We start from the raw sequence: 23046 nt of genomic DNA, 5'->3' as shown, positions 1-23046 counted from the left end.
TTCCCCCCTTTGGCCCATCCTCCCGCCCCTCTATGTTCTGATTGGCCTCTGGGGAAGGAGCAGCCTCCTCATTGGTCTCCACCTTTGAAATCTCTTCCCGAAGTAGGCCTGAGTCGGTGAAAAGCTTCTGGGGGGCGGGGCAGAATGGGGGTATAGGGCAGAGGACGGGGTTGCTGGCCAGTTGCACTTTGGCCCGGCCCGTCCCCTAGTTGCTGACCACAAGTCTTCCTTCTACCCTCAGGTGAAGACTCTGCTATAAATCTTTCGTTAGGAAGCTGCTGCTTGAGAGGCTTTGTCTCTCTGTGACTGGGGCGAGACATCTACCAGAAGTCTCCTCTGATTAGGAAGGGTCCAGGAGAGGTGGAGTAGATCTCTCCATTGAAAGCTGGGGCCAGCCGAGGTGGGCAGTCCTCCCTCCTCCAAAAGCCCCCAGGAGTTTTCATTCCAAAGGAAGAGTCTGGCTGCCCTGGGGGCTGATTTCCACCTTCAGTTCTCCTCACTCCTGCTGCCTCTCCTCCTCCACCTTTCCTGAGAGATCTATCGCCTCCTGCAAGAGTTCAGTGAATCCGTTTGGGGGCTGTCTAAAAGAACCACTCTCGTCTCCAAAAAGGAGGGGCTGTAGCCCTTTAAGGACTTCGCCGGGATGGATTCAGAGATGAGTTTAAAAATGCCAACTCACAGAGCGCGCTGGATTCTGGGAACGAGGTGTCAGACCGAGAACTACATTGACCAGTATGCACTGCAAACACACACGCCTTTACTTCCTTCTGCTTTTTAGGACTCGGGTTTGACGTAGCGCCCCTCTAAGCATGTTAGCCTAGGCAGAGGGCTAAGCCACACCTTTTCACCTATTGGCCAGCTCGCGACTTGGTGGGCGCGGCCTAGCGCTACTCCACTAGGCAAAGGGGTGGCTTCCTTGCCAGTCAGAGCTAAGACGGTCGGGGAGGCGGGACCAGGGCTAAGCGCTGGCACCCTCGAGTGGGTGTGGTCACGCTGCCCAGCAGTGGGCGGTGATTGGCCCTGGGCGGTGCAATCGCAGCTTGTGCGTCACGACGCCGCCAGCTGATCGCGGACTGTAGCCGGTGTGTGCTGGGCGCTGGGAAGAGACAGCGCCGCCGGCCGTGGGGATCGGACGCACTGATTTGCTCCCCTATCCTCAGCACCCCCCCCCCCACCCAGCACCAGGTGGGTGTGAGATGGGGTTCCGGCCGCACAGGAGGGAACCATGCTAACGGGGTAATGGGGGAAAGTAGGGTCCTGACGGCCACACCCTGCCCTTCCGGGGGAGGGGAGAGGGGGCGGCGGAGGCTCGGGCGCTCCGGGGGAGAGGGGCCTGGACTGGCTGGAGTAGTGTGTCAGGAGGTTTAAAGAAGGAGTCCGGGACAGTAGTCGTGCGGAGGGTTTTGCGTAGTAGCTGGGAGAAAGACGAGGGGCCGGAGGGCTGGGGGCGGCTAACCTCGGCGCCCTCTGGTCGGGATACGGGAGCCGGCCACCTAGCTTGGGGAGGATTTGGACTGGGCGGGTAGCGGGGAGGTGCTTTGCCTCTACCGGCACTCATTGGGTCAGGGCCAGTTGAGCGCCCTGGCAGGGAAGGGGTCTCTGGGCGGGCTGGCCCCTCCTCTCGTTCCCTCCAGGGGATGTTATGTAAGGGGGGAGGGGAGAGGAGTAGGGGGCGGCGGTGCGGGGGCCTTATGCAACCCAAAGGTTAGGGTTTCACCGCGGGTTGGTGGGGGGAGAAGGCAGGAGGAGAGCCTGGAAACTCTAACCCCCCCCTCCCCAGCCTAACTGGCCGTCTTGGGCCGAGAGAAGGTCACCTCTGCACCTCCCCCCAGCCTGTCCGGTTGTGGGGCCCCTAGCCCAGGCCTGGCCCTGACCGCCTGGGAAGCCGGCTGGCTGGGTGGGGCGCCTGGGTTAGTCATCACTGGGCTCCCTCTCTCCCCACCTCTCGGCCAACTCTTGGCCCCTCCCCGTGGCCTCTGGCTAGGCTATTGCCCCCACCTCCCTTCGGCTGTAGTTCCAGCCTCCAACTCATTTGGCCTGTCATCCTGGCTGTCAGACTGGGCTAGGAGCTGTCAGGGTGCCAAAGGGCTGATGGAGCAGCTGGTCAGAGGGTCAGTGCCCTGGGCCCACCCCGCCCTGCAGCCAAGGGCACCTGCTTGGCACAGACTCTCAGCAGCAGCTGAGTCCTATGGGCTGAACAGAGCCTGCTCAGACCGGAGTGGGAAGGAGTTGGACTGGTCACCTGGGAGAAGGAAGATACCACAAAGTTCATGCCTCCCAAGAGGGTTTTGTAATTTGAAAACCTCCCACCCTAATCTTTCTTACCCTCGGAGTATAGAAATCTCAAGGCAGGACCGCCTTGGCTCCTTAAACTGGCATGGGCCATGCCCTTGGACTAAGTGTCAGCACAGACCCACCCTCCCCAGCTCACAGCCCTCAAGCCTGCCACACCCCCAGCCCCCTCCCTGGGCCATGCTGCAGGGCCCGGCTTTTCCTGCTGATTCATGCATTGGAACTGTGGGGGCGGGGCTTGGAACTTGGAACAAAGTTCAGACATGGAGGGGACGGCAGACAGCCTGGAATTCATACCAGATGTACCCGGAATGTGCAAGCGGAATGCCTGGCATTTAAGAGTCCTGGGGAAGCTGCCCAACCACCGTGCCCTACCTCCCTCCCCTCCAGCCTCTGGTCCCCTGTCCTCTCCTCACAGTCCCAGGAGCCTCTGCTGACCTTCTTCCAAACTCTAGACCTCCTCCCTTCCTCACTCTTCCCCAGATGTAAGCCCCCCAAAACTCTTCTTCCAGCTGAACTCCCTGGGACCAAGTCAGTTGGGCTGATCCCTGAACTCGCATTTCTGGATCTGAGGTACAACTTCTCACCTAATACCTGGGTGACTGGTGAGGTGTGTCCAGGCTCCCAAGTCCTGCCCTCTCAGTGCTGAGGAGGCTGGGGGCCCCTGTGGGTAGCTAGGGCAAGGGGGGGGCGGGCGGTGAGAGCAGATTTGGGTTTCTACAGCCTTCAGTTCTGGAAAGAGGAGCAAGGAAATAGGTTTAGAGCTGCCTCTTGTCTCTCACTGAGGGGCTCAGGTCAGAGCCAAGAATCCTTCATTAGAAGGTTGACCATCTTCTGGGGCTGCACTTTGATGGCCAGGGCGACAGTGTCCCTGTGACATGGCCCTGCTCAGATCTTTCCCATTTTTCTTTCCTTTCCCTTTAGGAACCTGTACCTCCCACATCCTCACCTGGCTGAGCCGCAGTAGTTCTTCAGTGGCAAGCTTTATGTCCTGACCCAGCTAAAGCTGCCAGTTGAAGAACTGTTGCCCTCTGCCCCTGGCTTCGAGGAGGAGGAGGAAGAAGAGGAGAAGGAGCTGCCTTCCCCTCATCTGGAAGGTGACAGAACTGGGTCTGGGAAGGTCTGAACAGCGAGCATGATGATACCTTTGGGAAAGGGAACCCTATTCAGCTGGAGAAACTTCACCCAGATTGAGCCAGCAGGAGAGAAAATTTCAGATTAGAGACCTTGGCTGAATTGGGGAATAGATGGCTCTGACTACACCCAAGGTTAGTTGGTCTCTGTGTGACAATGGGAAGAAGTGGAGCAAAGAAAACCCTGCCTACCCCTTTACCTAGATGTCTTTTCCTGACCCTCCTTCCTTCCTCATCCCCCCTTCTTTCCTATTGGCCTTTCCAAGTTCAAAAGTAAGTTTCCTCTTCAGGGAAAAGGTCGTACTGAGACTCCCATCTGAGTAGTCATCCCCCTGCTCTTAATTTTTCCTCGTATTTCCTTAGTCTGGCCCAGACTCTAGATTCAGGGATACTTACCTCTATGTGAGACCCTTAGACTTCCTGTCTCATCTTCTCCACCTGTGAGGTGGGGAATCGCACAGTTGAGCATGCGTGAGGGAATCAGAAGCCCACTTGTGTGGAATCAGAGCCTGGGCTCTCCTCCGCAGTGGGTGGGAACAAAACAGCTTTTCACATAAGCTATTGCCCTTCCCCCATCCCTGACCAGAACCCCAGGAGCTGGGGGTGGAGGTTGGAGGGAGGGACTAGGGTTAGACCAATGCAAGGGGCTGCTGGGAAATCAGTCTCTGCATTGACTTCCCACCAAGCAAAGGTGGCCCAGGCTTCCCCTGCCTCCCAAAGCAGGGCTGCAGCCCCTGATGGGGTTCCAGCTGCCACTGCTCTCTTCCCCCACTCACTTTTCCAGGATAGTGTGTGAGATTTAGCTCAGGCCTGTGCAGGCTGGAAATTCTCCCCTCCAGCAACCAGAAGAGATAGGTTATGGGATGTAATCCCTTTAGGGGCATCAGGCAGAGTAAACCTACCACCCCCAGCTCCTGATCTAATGTCACTCTCGGGCTCAGGCTCTGGTGTGGTTCAGCCTTGGCCCAGTCTCCCTGTCTGAAGGTGACCAAGTTCAGGGGTTACAGGAAGCTGTTTGTTCCATTTGGGGGCAGAAGTTGTGCAGGGAGCTGGGTCCTATTCTCCATTTATGAGAAACAGATTTAGGGCAGAGTAGATCACTGAACCCACCCTTCTGCAGCCTAAGCTGGATGTGTGTGGGACTGCGGTAGAGGGGGGTGGGTAGACTGAGTCCACTCATAGGCTGCCACAAGGGTCGCTCTGTCCCTGGACATTGCCTCCGTCCTTTCTTCCCCTCCCGCTTCACTGGGCACAGTGTCTCCCTCCAGCCTTGGGTATGTGGCTCTGCCATCCTCACCCATCATGGAGCAGAAATGAGGAAGAGCAGCCTGGGAACACAGAGGCAGGCAGAAGACTAGTGAAGGACCAGGCCTGGAGAGCACAGGGCCCTGTCTGGACATCTGCAGAGGGGGGCCCATAGAGGCCAGGAGAGCCCCTGGAGGAGGGAGGACAGCCAGCCTCCATCGAGGACAAGCTTCCAGCCATCTACTTCATTCTCCGTTGCTCTCCAGTCGTTCTGCCTCCCTCAGCGATGTGGGACCATGTTAAAGCGTCCTTGGCTTCATCCTGCTGCTTCCACCTCTCCCCACCATGTCATTTAGCTGTGAAAGGACATATGCAGAAAATTCTTAAAAGAAATTCAAATGGATTTGAATGTGTGGGAAAAAATGTGTGCTTCATTAGTAATTAAAGAGAGGCAAATATAGCTGAAAGCATTTTTCCCGTAGCAAACTATAACAGAAAAAAATAAGACCCAGTTATTGGCAAAGGAGTACTAAAATAACACTCTCTACATTGCATATGGGCATACAAATTGGTACAGCCTTACTGATGTCAGTTTGGTAATACGTATCAAACATCCTAAAAGTTTCCATGGCCTTTGACCTAGTAATTCTACATTTGGGAATTTATCCTAAGGAAATAATTAAAGATTAGTTTAAATGATGTTCATCCCAGCATTGCAGTAGAGAAAAATGAGAAGCAACTGTCTGGTTAGGAATTGATTTCTGCTATAATTGAAATTTGCAAGAGGGGGTTGCTTAAGTAAATTACTGTATATCCATCCGGGTGGTGGGGTGGAGTGCTGCGCAGCCATTAAAAGTCACGTAGAAGAACATTTGACTGGAAAGAAAAATGCTCCTTGAACATTAAAAAGGTTATAAAAATGGTGTATATTAGGTGATCTCAATTTTGTTTTTATACATAAAACAGTTTGAAAAAGACTGAAGACTTACTCCAAATTGTTAATAATAGTAGTTATCTTTGAATGATGGAATAAAGTAGTTGTAATTTTCCTGTTTGGTTTTCTGTAGTTGCCAAATTTTCTACATTAATTGTGTATGACTTTCATATAATAAAATTTAAAAGAATCAGTGTAATGTTTAAAACTTTTGGAGAAGTGGGTGTGGAAGAAATGAAGGGATGCCCCCAGCCCCATTGGTTTAATGGGGTTTTGGTGGAGGAGGAGGGTTGTGAGAACGTTTGGGGGAGCACCTATTCGTTTATGAATTTTATTCTTTGGGAGTGGCTGGAATCCACTCTCTCCTGTACAGGGAACAGCTCTCTGAATTGGTGACAGCCATCTAAAGAGGCGTGGAGTGGAGTAAGACAGAAGGAAAACAAGTAAAAACCTGTCACTCTGCAGGAGAGGGAAATCTCCCCGCCCCCAAGGCCGAAAGGTTCTAGAATCCTAACAGTCCTGTCTCCAAAAGCAACACGGGTCTTTGTTTTTCTCTTTGATTCTGCCCCAATCTTGAGGTGACCCTGTGTGACCTCTCCTTGCCTCCTCAGATTGGAAGAGATACTCACTTTCCCCCTAACAGGTACCAAGCCCTGGGGGAGGGGTACTTTTCAAGGCTATAGGGCTGAGTGGTTCCCTTTTGCCTCCCCTTCCTAATAATAAGGCTCCTCTGGAGGGCCCCCAAAAGAGCTTAGGGGAGGAGCCCCGGTGGGTCGCTTCTCCAAAATGGGAGCTGTTGTTCCCTATGAGAGGTACTATGTAAGGGGGCAGGACTCCTGGAGTTACGGGGTTGCTGGGATGTGTTAAAGGTCTGGAAACCTCGGGAAATGGTGGCTCTAAGGAAGTGAGCTGCCCCCTTCCCCACAACCAAGACCGGGGTGGGGCGCGGGGCAGATTGGTGGCGAGGTTTAAGCACGTGGGAGTGGGTTTGCTCTGGCCTCTAACTTCAGGGCTGCGTGGGTGGGGTGGGCAGGAGGAGCAGCAGGTGAGAGGTTAGAGAGGGGAAAGGAGGTGAAAGTTAATGGGGCTGGGCCTCTGGGAGTGTCAGGTGAGATTAGTCACCCATTTCTGGATTTGCGAGGACGTCGGGACACATGGGGCTTGGGAAGACCCCTATCGACATCCCGGAAAGCCTCCCTGAGCTCCGTTTCAGGGTTTGGTCCCAGGAAGCCCCCTACCAGACATCCCCCGCTAGGGAGGGACACGATCGGTTGCTGTGGTTCCAGGGGCGGTGGCCCCACGGCTGCTCCAATCACCACCCAGCCGGGGGTTGGGGGCGTGGACGAGCCCTGGAAAAGTTAAGGCGGATTCCGTAGGCGGGGCGGGCGGGGGAGTCCAGGGGCGCAGCCTTACCGGGAAGCTGGTTCGCCGTCCCCGCAGGGGGCGTTGGACGTGTCGGGGCTGAGAGCTCAGGAGCCCAAGGGACGGATCCGGACCTAGCCGGCCCGCCAGGCCATGGCGCCCTCTGGGCTCCTCGTGACCGGCGCCTCCTTTGCCGCCTTCCGGGGGCTGCACTGGGGGCTGCAGCTTCTGCCCACGCCGGGATCTGCTGCCCAGGACCGTTGGAAGTGGCGGAACATCTGTGTCTCCCTGGTTCACAGCCTGCTTACGGGGGCCGGGGCGCTGCTCGGGTGCGGGGCTTAGAGGTTTGGGAGGCACCGTGGTGAGGGTGAGAGAGAGGGGTGGAAGGCTGAGATTAGAAGACCCGGCGGCACCTTTAGAATCAATGTGAGACCTCGAGAGTCTGAGACTGGGGTGGGGATGTGGATGGGTGGGCGGTGTGCATGCGTCCACGGCGGGAGAATAAGATCTGGGTCTGCACAGACGCTGACCATGGCTCCCCCGTCTCCTCCAGGCTGTCGCTGTACCCTCAGATGACCGCCGACCCGATTCATGGCCACCCGCCCTGGGCCCTGGTGCTGGTGGCTATATCTGTGGGTGAGTCTGCAGGGAAGGCTGGACCAGTTTGGGGTGAGGGACAACCTTCCAAAGGTAATTTCGGGTCTCCTTCCCCGGCCCGGCCCGCGATGGGGTTAAATGTTTCTGGCGGCTTTACTGAGAGAAACTCAAGAGCTGGGAAAAGGAGGGAGTGGAGATTCCTCTCCAGACTGTACACTGGCTTGTGGGAAGCCTAACACCACCCTCCCCTCCTTGCCCCCAGGTTATTTCCTGGCCGATGGAGCTGACATGCTGTGGAACCAGACCTTGGGCCAGGCCTGGGAACTTCTTTGTCACCACTTGGTGGTGAGACTTGGGGAGAGGCAAGACAGGAAAGGAGGGATGCCTAGCCTGGGGTCCCCAATCTCTCACCAATTTTCTGTCCTGTGACTTCCCAGAGTCTGAGCCCTGCTGGTGCTTGATCCTCCCAACCTTAGGCTGAATTGGGGGGGAGGGGATTGACTGCTGGCCACTGCTGGGAGTCTGAGCACTGTCTATGGAGATTGTATTCCCACAGGTGTGGGAAACGTTGACTATGGAGCTTTTCTGAGAAGAGGGAGCCCCAGTATAGGGCGTGGGGATAAGTTGTGAAAGCACAGGAATGCAAATGAAGGGGGGTGGGGCTCCGTGCAGATGCTGCAGATTCAGGGCAGACAGCCTAGGTGCCAAAGCTGCTTCAATTCTATGGAAGGGTTGTTTCAAGCCCATTCAGGCCCCTACCATAAGGGTAAGCATAAGGTTGGGTTTGGGGGAGGGGTGCCACAAAATGCTTGGGAGCCCCTCTCAAGGACTGGGATATTGGAACATGATGGGTGGTAGGTCATGGAAGGTCCTCTGACCTCTGGTCTTGGCTCCCCAGGTAGTGAGCTGCCTCAGCACCGCCATTCTCTCTGGCCACTATGTGGGCTTCTCTGTGGTGTCTCTGCTCCTGGAGCTGAACTCCACCTGCCTGCACCTACGAAAGCTGCTGCTGCTTTCTCGCCAGGCCCCATCCCTGGCCTTCAGTGTGACCAGCTGGGCCACCCTGGCTACCCTGGCCCTCTTCCGCCTGGTACCGCTGGGATGGATGAGTCTGTGGCTGATCCGGCAACACCACCAGGTACCTATTGCTCTGGTCATCCTTGGTGGAACTGGACTGGTCACTGTGGGTGCTACGAGCATCACACTGGGTGTCCGCATTTTGGTCAGTGATGTCCTGCAGTCTCGGCCCCGCCCACCCATCCCTGAGCACAAGGAATCCAGGGGCACCAGGACATGTTGCGATGGTGAGCCTGTCACCAGGGATGATTCTACTCTCAGCCTGAAAGACTGAAGAGAAGCCTCGGGCTCCTCCTCTGCCAGTCCTGGGGGAGGTAGGACCAGGACAAGGAGATGGTGGTCTTCAACGCACTGTCCCCCAGGGGTAAGGCCTGGACTGGGTCTTCAGTATCTCAGTTCCTCTTCCAGCTAACTTCTGCATTCCTAGGATCTGAGAAGAAATGCTAATATTCATGGGTGGGTGGGAACCTGGGCTATTGTTCACTGAATCCCATCATCAGATGACCACCCTTTCCAGCAAACTAACTCCAGAAGTATAGCCTGTGTTACCAATAAAGGGTGGCAGGAGGCATGAAGCTGGATGAAACTGCCAATGGGAACAGAGACCCTTCGCTTTAGCACAGGAACGGATGAGGAAAGATGAAGTCCTACTCGGATCAGAGAGCGATCTAGTACCAAAGGGGTGGGATTGGAGAGAAGAGAGACCTCACCTATGACCAAATTATGGCAGAGGGAGGAGGGCACAACAGGTGAACAGGTGCTATGCGTAGACAGTAGGGATGGACATAACGGTTGCCAAGAGACAGAAGAAATTGGACCACAACAATTGCTGGTGGTATTTCTGGTTCTCAAAGTCACACTATTCTGTTTGTACTTCACCCTAGTCCTACTGTGTCCAGCATGTTCCTTTTGCTTTTTTTTAGTGTCTTCTGACCTTTTCAAAGAAAATGCAGATTCCTAGAGGAATGAGCACGGGGCTAGGTCTGTCTTCTCAGGACTGTACTGAAGTCCAGAGCCATAGCAGGAACTCAACCACCCATTCTGGGTGCCCAGTGTAGGGTCTTCCCAAGGCCAGGCTTTCATGGAAGAACGAGGGCAGAGGCAGAAGCAGATGAGGTATGGCTTCCACTTGGCTGCAGAGGAATTAAGGAATATCTGACTCTCTTCTGGGATTCATTTGCAAGCTCCCCTTTCTCCCCTGCTGCTTCTACTGCATTTTTTTCTGTTGCACAAGACCCCTCCCTTCTTCAGGCAGAACATCCAGGTTATGGGAAGTGTAAGCAGATTAAAGTTGCTATTCTACTAAACAATGGACAGAAATAGATAACCCTTAATTATCCACAGAAAAGATATATGAGCAAAAGCAAGAGACAGGAAGATGAACGCATAAAGCGGAGCTCGAGAGAGACAAAGGGAATGAAAGAAACAGACATATACAGATTGAAGGACTGATAGAAAGAAAAAGATTTGCTGCAGAGAAGACACAGAGACGAAGAGAGATGGAGGGCAAGACAGAATCCTTGGCAGAAATAGAGAAAGTCTGTTACAGATGCGGAGAAGAACAAAAATCATAGAATTGCTTAAATGGTCATAAACAAAGAGGACAAACAAAATGGAAATAAAGGCTGACAGGAAGGGATCCCAAAGGTGGAAGATACAGATAGTCTAGACAGTGAAACAGGGAGAGTGAGTGACAAGGAGGAACCACCAGACTCCCGGGAGACAGAGGTAATAGTGGCTGGTAGATTAGCAGAGGGAGACGAGAGAGAGGTGGAAATAGAGATGAGGGGGATGATTCAGGGGAGCTGAGAAGCAGAAGAACAGAAGGTGGAGGAGGCAGTCAATGGAAAGATTCATTGACAGAAAAAGCAGGCAATATGTTGAGTTGGAGACGGGCAGAAAGACAAAGGACAAACAGCTACGGCGCACGACACAGAGACAGGGGTTGACAGGAACTGAGAGGCAGAGACTGGTAGGACGATGAGAAGTAAGAATCGGGGATGTGAAATGACAGAAGAATAAGCAAAGGGACTGAAGAGAAGCACAGAAAATGGGGGTGGGGGATGGCAGGATGATGAAATAAACATCCAGAGGAAGGAACAAGGAAAAGGAAGGAGCACAGAGATGGAGAGAGGAAAAACCATCGTAGAGACGGGATAAAAGAGAGGGATTGTGAGATATCCCCATCAGAGAGTCATTAAAACCAAAGCACAAAGGGGGAAAATGATGAAGAGACTGAGGAGAAACTGCAACAGTTGGAAGTAAACGCAGGCAGTAAACAAGAGCAGAGGGTTTGAATGTAATCAGACTGAAACCAGAGATGCAAAGGTGTGGAAGCTGAGGTAGAGAAACAGCAGAATTCTGTCAGAGTTTGTCCTTAACAGAAGTAGTATCTTCAAACCTCAATTTGCTATTTTAACCAAATGCCTTGATTAACGAAAACATTGTTTTCAGCTTTCAAAGAAAAAGAAATGTGACAGACCCGCGGGAGGAATCTGTTCCCTATGTGTTCATGTCAATATTGATTCATTCCCAGCCCTACACCCTTTCTTTTGCCACTGCCATGAATTCATGGTCCAAGTGAGTTCCCTTCTTGGGAAAACTTGGTAGTATCTATGAAGGGTGCCCAAGAACTTGACCATTAGGGAAATATGGCTATTTCTATGGGTTAACTAGTAAAACCCATACAAGAAGGGATTAGCTACCTGTGCAGGTAGGACATAAGTGGACACTTGAAGAATTTGGGATCACACACAAATTTCCATCATGGAGACCCAGTGAAACTTCAGGAAGGCAGAACTGGGATCGTGATTATAATTAAATGGACATCTTGTCAACTGGGCCAGTTATAGATGGTGGACCAGATAGAGATGAGATGATGGGAATCAAAGAGCAGTAGTCAACTGGGAGCCTGGAAAAGAGAAGCTCAAAACTGCAGAGGTTGGCAGATGCTGTATTTGGTACAATGAGTTGGGTCACCATGGTGGTGCTCTGTCAGACCTCACCATGGCCCAGTGAAGTGGTCCTCAAGACTGATTCCATCCATGCCTACTGAGCTACTGGCTAATGAATTCTGTCTTCTGGTGCAGGGGAGGGGCTTTCCTGGATGGGAAACATTGGTATTTTATGGTCTCAGAACACTATCCTGATCAAAAATTAATAAATTGCTATACAAATAATAGCATCAGTCGTTTGTGAGTATGGTTACTTTGAGTCACTTTTCTTGGCTCCAGTTGTATCCTAGTTTATAATGCATGCTGGATCATGGAAGATCCAGCATTTGCTGTGAGAAGATCTCTTGGCACTAACTCTTTGACCTACAAAGCCCTAAAGTGGGGACTCCCCTCGTGGCACAGTGGTTAAGAATCTGCCTGCCAATGCAGGAGACGGGTTCAAGCCCTTGTCCACGGGAAGATCACACATGCCGCAGAGCAACTAAGCCTGCGTACCACAACTACTGAGCCTGCGCTCTAGAGCCCATGAGCCACAACTACTGAGCCCACGCACCACAGCTACTGAAGCCCGTGCGCCTAGAGTCCATGCTCTGCAACAAAGAGAAGCCACCTCAGTGAGAAGCCCATGCACCACAACAAAGAGTGGCCCCCGCTGGCCGCAACTAGAGAGAAAGGCCGCACGCAGCAACGAAGACCCAATGCAGCAATAAATAAATAAATAAATAAATGTATTTAAAAAAAGAAAGCCCTAAAGTGTTCTAAGATCCTCTACTATGAAAAAACAAATCAAATGTATTCAGTAGCATGGATTTAGAGCAAGAGAATGGATTCAGACAATTTAGAGTGATTCTCAAATGCCAAGAGTTGAACCCAAAAGAAGCTTTTAGCTAAATTTATCTTGAGTTAACAAGAAAATTAGGGAATTCCCTGGCAGTCCAGTGGTTAGGACTCCACGCTTTCAATGCAGAGGGCGAGGGCTGGATCCCTGGTCAGGGAACTAAGATTCCTGCAAGCCACGCGGTGTGGCCAGAAAAATAAGAAAATCTTTTTTCTTTTCTAAACAGAAATCTCCATAACTGAATTGTCAAAGCATTGTTGTATATCAAATCTGTGTTTGTTCAGCTGAAGATTAGGAGCCCTCACTCTACAGGAGATTACACAAGGAAAATTATTCTTTAAAGAACTGTTCCTTTATTGAAGTAAAGTATTTGTTTAGAATCTTCAACTTAAAGTCATAGCATCCTAGGCTGAACATGTGTTGTGCTCCTACCTCATGAGGTACCTTTGGATACCTTCTCTCATTTAATCCCACACAATAGAGACACATCCTGTTTTTCAGATGAGGAAACCAAGGTAATTTCCTCAGGATTACCTAGCTAGTTAGTGACAGGGCCTGGACTTGAGCCCATATGTGTGTTTATTTTGTATGATAGCACCTGTGTCCAACATCTGCTATTTTTACCTGCCTAGCTCCTCTATCACTCCCCCTTCAAAGGGCATGTGACTCAGGCGTAGCCAATCAGAACACCATATCCTCTTTCCCTGAGATGAGCTCATGACTTAAGCAAAGCTATGAGTTTCAGCACCTTGCCGTCTGCTACAACTTTTGGCTGAGATGCACTGTGTGCTAACATCGCTAAGCCAGTAGGTTGATGTAAGACAGCTTCCCTGAGCATGAAGCCAAGACAGAAAAAGAGGATTCAAACATGGAGAGAGATTTCTAGCATCATTTAAATATCTGGATCAAACTCTGCCTGAAGCAAGAACTTCCCCTGGACCATTCAGTTACACAATTCAAAAAACTCCCAGATTTGGACTTCCCTGGTGGTGCAGTGGTTAAGAATCCGCCTGCCAATGCAGAGGACACAGGTTCCAGCCCTGGGCTGGGAAGATCCCACATGCCGCGGAGCAACTAAGCCCGTGTGCCACGACTAAGCTCTAGCCTGCGCTCTGGAGCCCAAGAGCCACAACTACTGAAGCCCGTGCGCCTAGAGCCCGTGCTCCACAACAAGAGAAGCCACTGCAATGAGAAGCCCACGCACCACAACGAAGAGTAGCTCCCACTTGCCGCAACTAGAGAAAAACCCGCACGCAGCAACAAAGACCCGATGCAGGCAAAAATAAATAAATAAATAAATAAATAAATAAATAAATAAATAACTCACTCACTCACTCCCAGATTTGCTTGAGTATGAGTTAATTTTTCTCACTTGTAACAGTGAGTTTTTTTTTTTTTAACAGTGAGTCTTTATTAATACATCACCTTCAAGATTATCTTACCATTTCATTTTTTTAAATTTTTTTTTTGGTGGGGGTTGTGCTGCTCGGCTTGCGGTATCTTAGTTCCCTGACCAGGAATGGAACCCAGGCCCCAGCAGTGAAAGCGCCGAGTCCTAACCACTGGACCACCACGGAATTCCCTTACAGAAAATTAAAGCCTAGAAAAGTTAAGTGACTTATCCAAGTACACCCAGCTAGTTTGTGGCACATCCAGAAGTAGAATCCAGGGATCCTTCTTATACACTATTTTGCCCCTTTCTTTATAGGAAGGCTGAGGAATGGAGAAACTTCAAGGTAGAAAGTTGACAACTGAAGATCAATCAAATCAGATAAATTGCGTCTGAGGTGGTATTTATAAGTCAGGATGCTTGTTCGGTTGGAAAGCCAGACTTCTATTCACCAAGAATCGTATCGGTTTCTGCACTTTTCAGGAATGCGGTAACTGTGCAGGGCAGAGGTCCGTTTCGGCATTCCCCTGCAGACGTGAACAAACAGTGTTAACTCAGTGTTGAGAGCACATTCGTTCCCTGCCTCTAACCAGGTGGGAGACAAAACTTCCCTGGCCACACCTTCCACAGGAAGTAGACAAGGAAGTGATTCTCAGACTGAGTGAGCTCTTTCAACTGAGATAAGAATGCAGGCCACGTGGGCTGCATTTAGAAGTAGAAGAAAGGGAGTTCATTCTTGTAGTGGAAATGATGGGCCCTGCAGGGGTTCTTCCCCACCTACCACCACCCAAAACCCCCCAAAACAGGCTCTGGGGTAGTAACTGACATTCCAGGGATGGTAAATGATTCCTTTGGGTTAAACTTTGCCCCCTCACTCTGGCCTGCCTGCCTGTGCCTTTGGAAGGATTCCTTCACCTCCTTGAACTTCACCGGTTGGCACTGCTAATCCCAGAGGCTGAGAGACTGGCACAGAGGCTCTCTCTGTCCCGGATCCCAGGTCAGGGCACTGCTAGAGGACAGAGAAGCCCAGGAACAGGGATGCCGCAAATTACTGCTGCTGCACTGGCCCAGAGCAGCACTGCCAGTCAGCCCTTCTCTCCCTCTCCTCGGCAGCTTGTCCAACCATCATTTTCCTCAAGCTCCTGCCCTTCCTTCCCTAACCCCGGCTCTTCCTAGAATCCAAATATTTCCACCCTGGCAGCAAGCAAGGGTGGGGGGCTGGGGGGATGGAGGAAATGGAGGGGGAGCCTAGCCTAGGGCAGCTGCAGCAGCATTTCCTTGACATATATTGAATTTTAAAAATTCATGTGAACTTTGCATTCTGCTTCAAGATCTTTTCCTAGCTATCTCTTTTAATATAAAATAACATTTGAAATAACTTAAAAGTATAATACTTGAATTTTTTTTTAATTTTACAAAATGTCAAGTGAAACTGTCAGTTTTACGATCCAGGAAGATGTGCCATTCTATTTTGTGGCTCTAACGGTTACTGGCACACTCCACTTTATTTCTCTTTTCAACAAGTATTTATGAACATCCTACTATGTGCTCGAACATAGGAGATATAATAGTGAGTAAACAAGTCAGAGACCAGGCTACAGGGAGCCCTCAATGAGGATTTTGTTAAAGTGGAAAACCGGAAAAATTGGAGTTATCCAAAGGAGGGAAACCAGAGGTAAGGGATGTAGAAATGGGTCAGCCAATGACCCACAGACTAAGAATGAACTGACAACCTGGAGAGGAGGGGATTGTTGTATCCTGACATCCAAGGAATGTCCAGCATATTTCCTCCCAGACCTGCACCCTTTCCTGTATGCCCCTGGTCTGTGCCCAGCACTGCCCTAAACTCACTGTATAAAACAGGAACTTAAGAATCATCCTCAAGCCATGCCACTCCACCTCCCCCACCCCCCAACAAGTCCAATTAATCACCGAGTTCAGAATGGCTTTCACATTCATTCATTCCTTTCCATTTCTTTTATCCCACCCTGGTTGGAGTCACCATCATCTCTACCCTGGGTGACATGATGATAGCCTCATGACTATTTTCCACTTAGTGGTCAGTCTGTGATTTTTTTTTTTTAATACATTTGTTTATTTATTTTTGGCTGCGTTGGGTCTTCGTTGCTGCGCGCGGGCTTTCTCTAGTTGCGGCGAGCGGGGGCTACTCTTCGTTGTGGTGTGCAGGCTTCTCATTGCGGTGGCTTCTCTTGTTGCAGAGCACTGGCTCTAGACGCGCGGGCTTCAGCAGCTGTGGCACGCAGGCTCAGTAGTTGTGGCTCGTGGGTTCTAGAGCGCAGGCTCAGTTGTTGTGGCGCACGGGCTTAGTTGCTCCACGACACGTGGCATCTTCCCGGACCAGGGCTCAAACCCATGTCCCCTGCACTGGCAGGTGGATTCTTAACCACTGCGCCACCAGGGAAGCCCCTGTGATTGTTAAAATACAAATTGGATCATGTCATTCCCCTGCTTAATACCATCTAGTGGCTCCTCCTTTATTAGGTAGGGGCATAATTCACGATATGACCTGTAGGCCTCTTCATGGTCTCCCCTTGTCTACTCTCCAGATTCATTTCATGGTACTTTCTGTTTCACTCTTTTCTTTTTTTCTTTTTTTTGTGCTACGCCACGTGGCTTGCAGGATCTTAGTTCCCCGACCAGGGTTTGAACCCCTGCCACGGCAGTGAAAGTGCTGAGTCCTAACCACAGGACTGCCAGGGAATTTCCTGTTTCACTCTTTGTGTGACTTTATTCAGTTTATAAAATATGCCATGGGGGCTTCCCTGGTGGCGTAGTCGTTAAGAATCTGCCTGCCAATGCAGGGGACATGGGTTCGAGCCCTGGTCTGGGAAGATCCCACATGCCACGAAGCAACTAAGCCCATGTGCCACAACTACTGAAGCCCGCGCGCCTAGAGCCTGTGCTCTGCACGCAACAAGAGAAGCCACTGCAATGAGAAGCCCACACACCGCAACGAAGAATAGCCCCCGCTTGCCACAACTAGAGAAAGCCCTGCGCACAGCAACGAAGACCCAATGCAGCCAAAATAAATAAATAAATAAATAAAATAAAATATGCCATGCTCCTTCCTTTCTCAGGACCTTGCACAGACAATGCCCAATGCCTGGTAAGCTATCCATTCTCCACTGTTTCCATCTTCCTGGCTCCCCTCCTCCTATTCCACCCCCTTTATCTTATACATTCTCACTTCTCAGTGCTCATTTCCAACATTTCTTTTCCTAAAGACATTTCCATGACCCTCCCCCTACAATTAGGTCAAATCTTTCTGTCTTTTCATTGGAAGTATTTATTACGAGTTTAATTGAAGGACCAATTATGAGCACTTGAGGAGAGCCTCTAACATGAAACATGTAGAATATGAAAAATGGGAAAACACAGAGAAAGCAAAGACTATTCATGGAGAATAAAACTTCAGAAAAACTCATTATTTTCCTCAGAGAGATAAGGGAATATATCGTAAGCATGAAATACTACCAAAATTAAAAAAAGAATTCAGACAGAACTAAACAGAGTATATGAAATTTAAAAGTGTGATATTGGAAATGAAAAATTCATGGAAGAGTTGGAAGATAAAGTTGAGAAAATCTCCCAGAAAGAAGATATTAGGGACAAAAATGAGACAATCATGGTACCAGTCCAAGAAACCCAACATCAAAATAATGGGAATCCCAGAAAGAGAAAACTGGGGGGAAAAAAAAGAAAAAAGAGGACTTCCCTGGTGGCGCAGTGGTTAAGAATCTGCCTGCCAATGCAGGGGACACGGGTTCAAGTTCTGGTCTGGGAAGATCCCACATGCCTTGGAGCAACTAAGCCCGTGCACCACAGCTACTGAGTCTGCGCTCTAGAGCCCGCGAGCCACAACTACTGAGCCCATGTGCCACAGCTGCTGAAGCCCACGCGCCTAGAGCCCGTGCTTCACAACAAGAGAAGCCACCACAATGAGAAGCCCGCGCACCGCAACGAAGAGTAGCCCCCGCTCACCACAACTAGAGGAAGCCGGCGCACAGCAACGAAGACCCAACACAGCCAAAAATAAATGAATAAATAGATAAATTTATAAATAAATAAATAAAGCTGTTTCCTGAAGATGGAAATTCCTTCTTAAAAATAAAATAAAGATAAAAAGGAAATCATCAGTGAAATCATGAAAGAAAAAGTTCAAAACCAAAGAACACGAGTTGCCATATTGATGGATCCATGGAATTCCCAGAATAGTGAAAGAAAGTAGATTCACATCAGGCAACAACAGAATTAAGTTTCAGAACATTGAGATTAATGCTTCAGAGGGGAGGGAAAAGTTATATATAAACACCAGGAATCAAAATGACATCGAACTTCTAAACATCACACCAGAAGCTAAAAGGCAATGGAGCAATTTCACCAAAAATTGGAAAGAAAATTATTTAAAACTAGAGTTTGGTACCCAGCCAAACCATCAATCAAGTATGAGGGCAGAATAAAGGTATTTTCAGACATGCAAAGTCCAAAAACCTTTATCCTCCATATACCCTTCTCAGAAAACTGCTAGAAAATACACTCCATCAAAATGAGAGAGACAATCAAGAAAAAGGAAGAGGGAACCCTCTTGTACTGTTGGTGGGAAGTAAATTGATACAGTCACTATGGAGAACAGTATGGAGGTTCCTTAAAAAACTAAAAACAGAACTACCATATAATCCAGCAATCCAACTACTGGACTTATACCCTGAGAAAACCATAATTCAAAAAGAGACATGTACCACAATGTTCATTGCAGCACTATTTACAATATCCAGAACATGGAAGCAACCTAAGTGTCCATCGACAGATGAATGGATAATGAAGACGTGGCACGTATATACAATGGAATATTACTCAGCCATAAAAAGAAACGAAAATGACTTATTTGTAGTGAGGTGAATGAACCTAGAGTCTGTCATACAGAGTGAAGTAAGTCAGAAAGAGGAAAACAAATACCATATGCTAACACATATATATGGAATCTAAAAAAAAATGGTTCTGAAGAACCTAGGGGCAGTACAGGAATAAAGACGCAGACGTAGAGAATGGACTTGAGGACACGGCGGGGCAGGGAAGGGTAAGCTGGGACGAAGTGAGAGAGTAGCATTGATATATATACGCTACCAAATGTAAAATAGATATCTAGTGGGAAGCAGCTGCATAGCACAGGGAGATCAGCTTGATGTTTTATGACAACCTAGAGGGGTGGGATAGGGAGGGTGAGAGGGAGATGCAAGAGGGAGGGGATATGGGGATATATGTATACATAAAGCTGAATCACTTTGTTGTACAGCAGAAACTAACACAACATTGTAAAGCAATTATACTCCAATAAAGATGTAAAAAAAGAAAAAGGAAGACCCAGATATAGAAAACAGGAGATCCAACACAGAAGAGAAGAACTTCACAGTTCGATTGGTGAAGGGGGATCCTAGGAAGAGAGCTGTACAACCAGCAGAGAGGGAAAATGATATATACTACAGCAGGTCACAAAGCTCTGGGAAAGACTTTTTTTTGAGGGGGAAGGTGAAATTGATAGACTACCTTATATGTCTGAACATTTTAAAAGAGATTTAAAAACTAATGAAGAGCCAGAGGAGAAGTTGGCAGAGTCCATAGAAAACTAAGCAAATGCAGCTATTAACTATGGGCAAAACAAACAGTTGCATAGGAAAATAAATGTAATCATAGCTTACTACTTGAATAAGCTGCAAATCTGTGGGTACCATCTGTATAGACAGGCAAAATAAAGTTTTTTGCATGATTGATTTTTTTTTTTTTTACATTTTAACCTCATGTAAATTACTGAGGACAGATAGAAGGCAGTGAGGGTGAGTGCACTCGACAGAGGGGTGGGAGAGATAATAATTTAAGGGGGGTGGGGACTTCCCTGGTGGGTCCAGTGGTTAAGACTCCGCGCTCCCAGTGCAGGGGGCCTGGGTTCGAACCCTGGTCAGGGAACTAAGATCCTGCAGGCCACAACCAAGACCCGGAGCAGCCAAATATATAAATAAATAAATAAAAATTAAAAAAAAAAAAAACTTAAGGGGAAGGGTGAGGGGAGGTGCAGGTTTCCTCCCTGTAGCCTGGATCCTTAGCAAGGGGTAGGGCTGTATCTGAAGACCTGGGAAATAAATGATCATCTCAGAGGCTGGGCATGCACTCCAATACTGTGTCTTTCACAGAAAGCTGGGGAGGGTACACTAGGTCATGGCTTTTAGAGCCAGACTACTTGGACTTAAATCGCAGATTTTCCACTTATTAGCTATGTGGTCTTAGGCAAGTTACTTGACTTCTCTGTGCCCCAGTACCCTCACCTGTATAATGGAATGATAGTAATAGGATTATCATGAGAAGTAAATGAATTAATGTTAATGTGCTTAGAAAAGTGCCTGGGGGGGGGGTCTTCCCTGGTGGCGCAGTGGTTAAGAATCTGCCTGCCAATGCAGGGGACAGGGGTTCGAGCCCTGGTCTGGGAAGATCCCACATGCTGTGGAGCAACTAAGCCCATGCACCACAACTACTGAGCCGGCGTGCCACAACTACCAAAGCCCGCATGCCTAGAGCCTGTGTTCCACAATAAGAGAAGCTACCGCAATGAGCAGCCCGCGTACCTCCGCAAGGAAGTGTAGCCCCTGCTTGCGGCAACTAGAGAAAGCCCACGTGAAGCAACGCAGACCCAAGGCAGCCAAAAATAAATATATTAATTAATTAATTAATTTTAAAAACACAACACTGTAAATCAACTATAATTCAGTAAAAAAATAAAAATAAAAATAAACATAGGGGCTTCCCTGGTGGTGCAGTGGTTGAGAATCTGCCTGCTAATGCAGGGGACACGGGTTTGAGCCCTGGTCTGGGAAGATCCCACATGCCGCGGAGCAACTCGGCCCGTGAGCCACAGCTACTGAGCCTGCGCGTCTGGAGCCTGTGCTCCGCAACAAGAGAGGCCGCGATAGTGAGAGGCTCGCGCACCGCGATGAAGAGTGGCCCCCACTTGCGGCAACTAGAGAAAGCCCTCGCACAGAAACGAAGACCCAACACAGCCATAAATAAATAAATAAATAAATAAATAAAATTTAAAAAACAAAAACAAAACCCATAAAAAGCGTTTAAAAAAATAGTGCCTAATACAGAGTAAATGCTATATAAGGGCTAGCTATTATTACTGCATGCACAATTATGTAAATATTGAGTATTAGTCTCACCAAAATAATAATGTAATCATATTGAGAGGGTGGGGTAGTGGAAGGGTGTACATGTGTACGAGAGGCCAAGGGGAGAGTTGGACTTCCACTTTTTTTTTTTTTTTTGTCTCTCCACGCCGCTTGCAGGATCTTAGTTCCCCAACCAAGGATCGAACCCACTTCCCCTGCATTAGAAGGCGGATTCTTAACCACTGGACCACCAGGGAAGTCCCTACTCAAACTTTCTGAGTCTGGGTTTCTCATAAGTAAAATGAAGATAGTAATACCTATTTTGTAAGGTTGTTCTGAGGGTTAAATTAGCTGATTTATTTATTAACTTTTTATTTTGAAATACCTTTTAGGCTCACATGGAAGTTGCAAAAATAGCACAGAGCGCATAAAGATAAACATATAGATCGATGGGATAGAACTGAGAGTCCAGAAACAAACAAATGGTCAGTTGATTTTTGACAGAGAGGAAAGAGTACCTTTTTAACAAATGGTGCTGGGACAACTGAATATCCACATGCAAAAGAATGAATATGGACCCCTATCTCACACCACACACAAAAATGAACTCAAAGGGAATCATAGACCTACAGGTAAGAACTAAAACTATAAAACTCTTAGAAGAAAACATAGGATTACATCTTTGTGACTTGGGTTAGGCAATGATTTCTAAGATTTGACACTGCAATCACAAGCAATAGAAGAGAAGATTTGATGAGTTAGACTTTATGCAAATTAAAAACTTTTTTGCTTCAAAGAATACCACCCAGAAAGTGAAAAGATAATTCAAAAAACAGGAGAAAAATTTTGCATATCATATATATGACAGGGAACTTGTATCTAAAATATGTAAAGACAACTCAATTTTTAAATGAGCAAAGGATCTGAAAAGACATTTCTCCAAAGAAAATATATATGTGTTACAACAGGGATGAACCTCAAAAACATGCTAAGTAAAAGAAGCCAGTCACAAAGTGACAAGAGTCACTATTCTATGATACCCTTTATATGAAATATCCAGATCAAGGAAATCTGTAGAGACACAAAGTAGATTAGTAGTTGCCTAGGGCTGAGGAGTAGGAGGTGGGAGGATGTGGGGAGTGAGTGCTAAGGAGTACAAGGTTTCTTTTGGGAATGATGAGAATGTTCTGGAACTAGGTAGAGATAATTGCACAATTCTGTAAATATACTAAAAAACATGGGATTGTATACTTTCAACAGGTGAACTTTATGGAATGCAAACTATTTCTCAATAATGCTGTTTAGAAAATAGTACAGAGAGTTCCTGTGTACTCTTCACACACTTGAGAACTTCTTACATAACGATAGTAGGACAATCAAAACTAGGAAATTGACATTAGTACAATACTATTAATGAAAACAGACAATATTAGAATTTTACCAGGTTTTAGAATAATGCCTGGCACATAGTGGACCTTATACAAGTGGTAAGGGCTTCACTACAATGACAATGATGAACATCATAAAGATGCTGCTGCACTTTCTATTGCAGCCAGGTTGACTGGCTGGCTGTTTTCCTAACATGCCATGCTTGTTTCTCTTTCTAAACTCTAACCCTAGTAGTTACCACCACCTGGGATGCCTCTTTCCTTCCTCTTTCTCTACCTCCTCAAATCCTTCATATCCCCCACCTCCATCACCTCTTTAATAATACTCCTCTCTCTTCTTTGAACTATATGAACCTCCACACCAGCCGATATTTGCCTGGACTCTCCTTTGCATATTTCTCATTTTCTCTTTTGAGTCCCAAATTCCCAACTAGATGAAGAACCTGTGTGGGTTACAAGTCCTCTGCATCCTCCACAATAAACTTGGTGTGAGTTCAAACAAACTAATCTGTTAAGTCAGATTCAAAGTTGTTATCAGAAAATAGAGCAAGAGGCATGAAAATTAAAACAAGGAAGGCAGGAGATGGAGGGCAATTCAAGCAGCAAGACATAGACAGAGCCTGAGGGAGTCAAGAAGCATTTATAGGGTATTCATTAT

The 23046-nt window shown here is 48.4% G+C and overlaps 1 protein-coding gene and 1 long non-coding RNA gene across 3 annotated transcripts; both read left to right on the top strand.

The window, feature by feature from the left end:
- Nucleotides 1-1076: 1076 nt before the first annotated feature.
- Nucleotides 1077-5736, top strand: LOC137755339 (uncharacterized). The gene is made up of 3 exons (XR_011071992.1): nt 1077-1236; nt 2805-2865; nt 3217-5736. It is a non-coding gene; the product is annotated as an uncharacterized lncRNA (long non-coding RNA).
- A 1355-nt stretch (nt 5737-7091) lies between these two features.
- Nucleotides 7092-11803, top strand: TLCD2 (TLC domain containing 2). Of its 2 annotated transcripts, XM_068531179.1 has the most exons (4): nt 7092-7295; nt 7520-7602; nt 7826-7908; nt 8462-11803. In XM_068531179.1, exons 1-4 carry the CDS (start codon nt 7120-7122, stop codon nt 8912-8914), a joined length of 795 nt encoding a protein of 264 aa, XP_068387280.1. In that variant the 5' UTR covers nt 7092-7119; the 3' UTR covers nt 8915-11803. The 2 variants fall into 2 exon arrangements, with proteins under 2 accessions (XP_068387280.1, XP_068387281.1); XM_068531180.1 differs by lacking the exon at nt 7826-7908 and having other exon boundaries at nt 8466-11803.
- Nucleotides 11804-23046: the final 11243 nt, after the last annotated feature.

This window comes from Eschrichtius robustus, chromosome 20 (genome assembly GCF_028021215.1).
Source record: "Eschrichtius robustus isolate mEscRob2 chromosome 20, mEscRob2.pri, whole genome shotgun sequence".
Classification (NCBI taxonomy): Eukaryota; Metazoa; Chordata; class Mammalia; order Artiodactyla; family Eschrichtiidae; genus Eschrichtius; species Eschrichtius robustus.
Note: the sequence above shows the minus strand (reverse complement) of the source record. Positions and strands in the feature narration are given on the sequence as shown.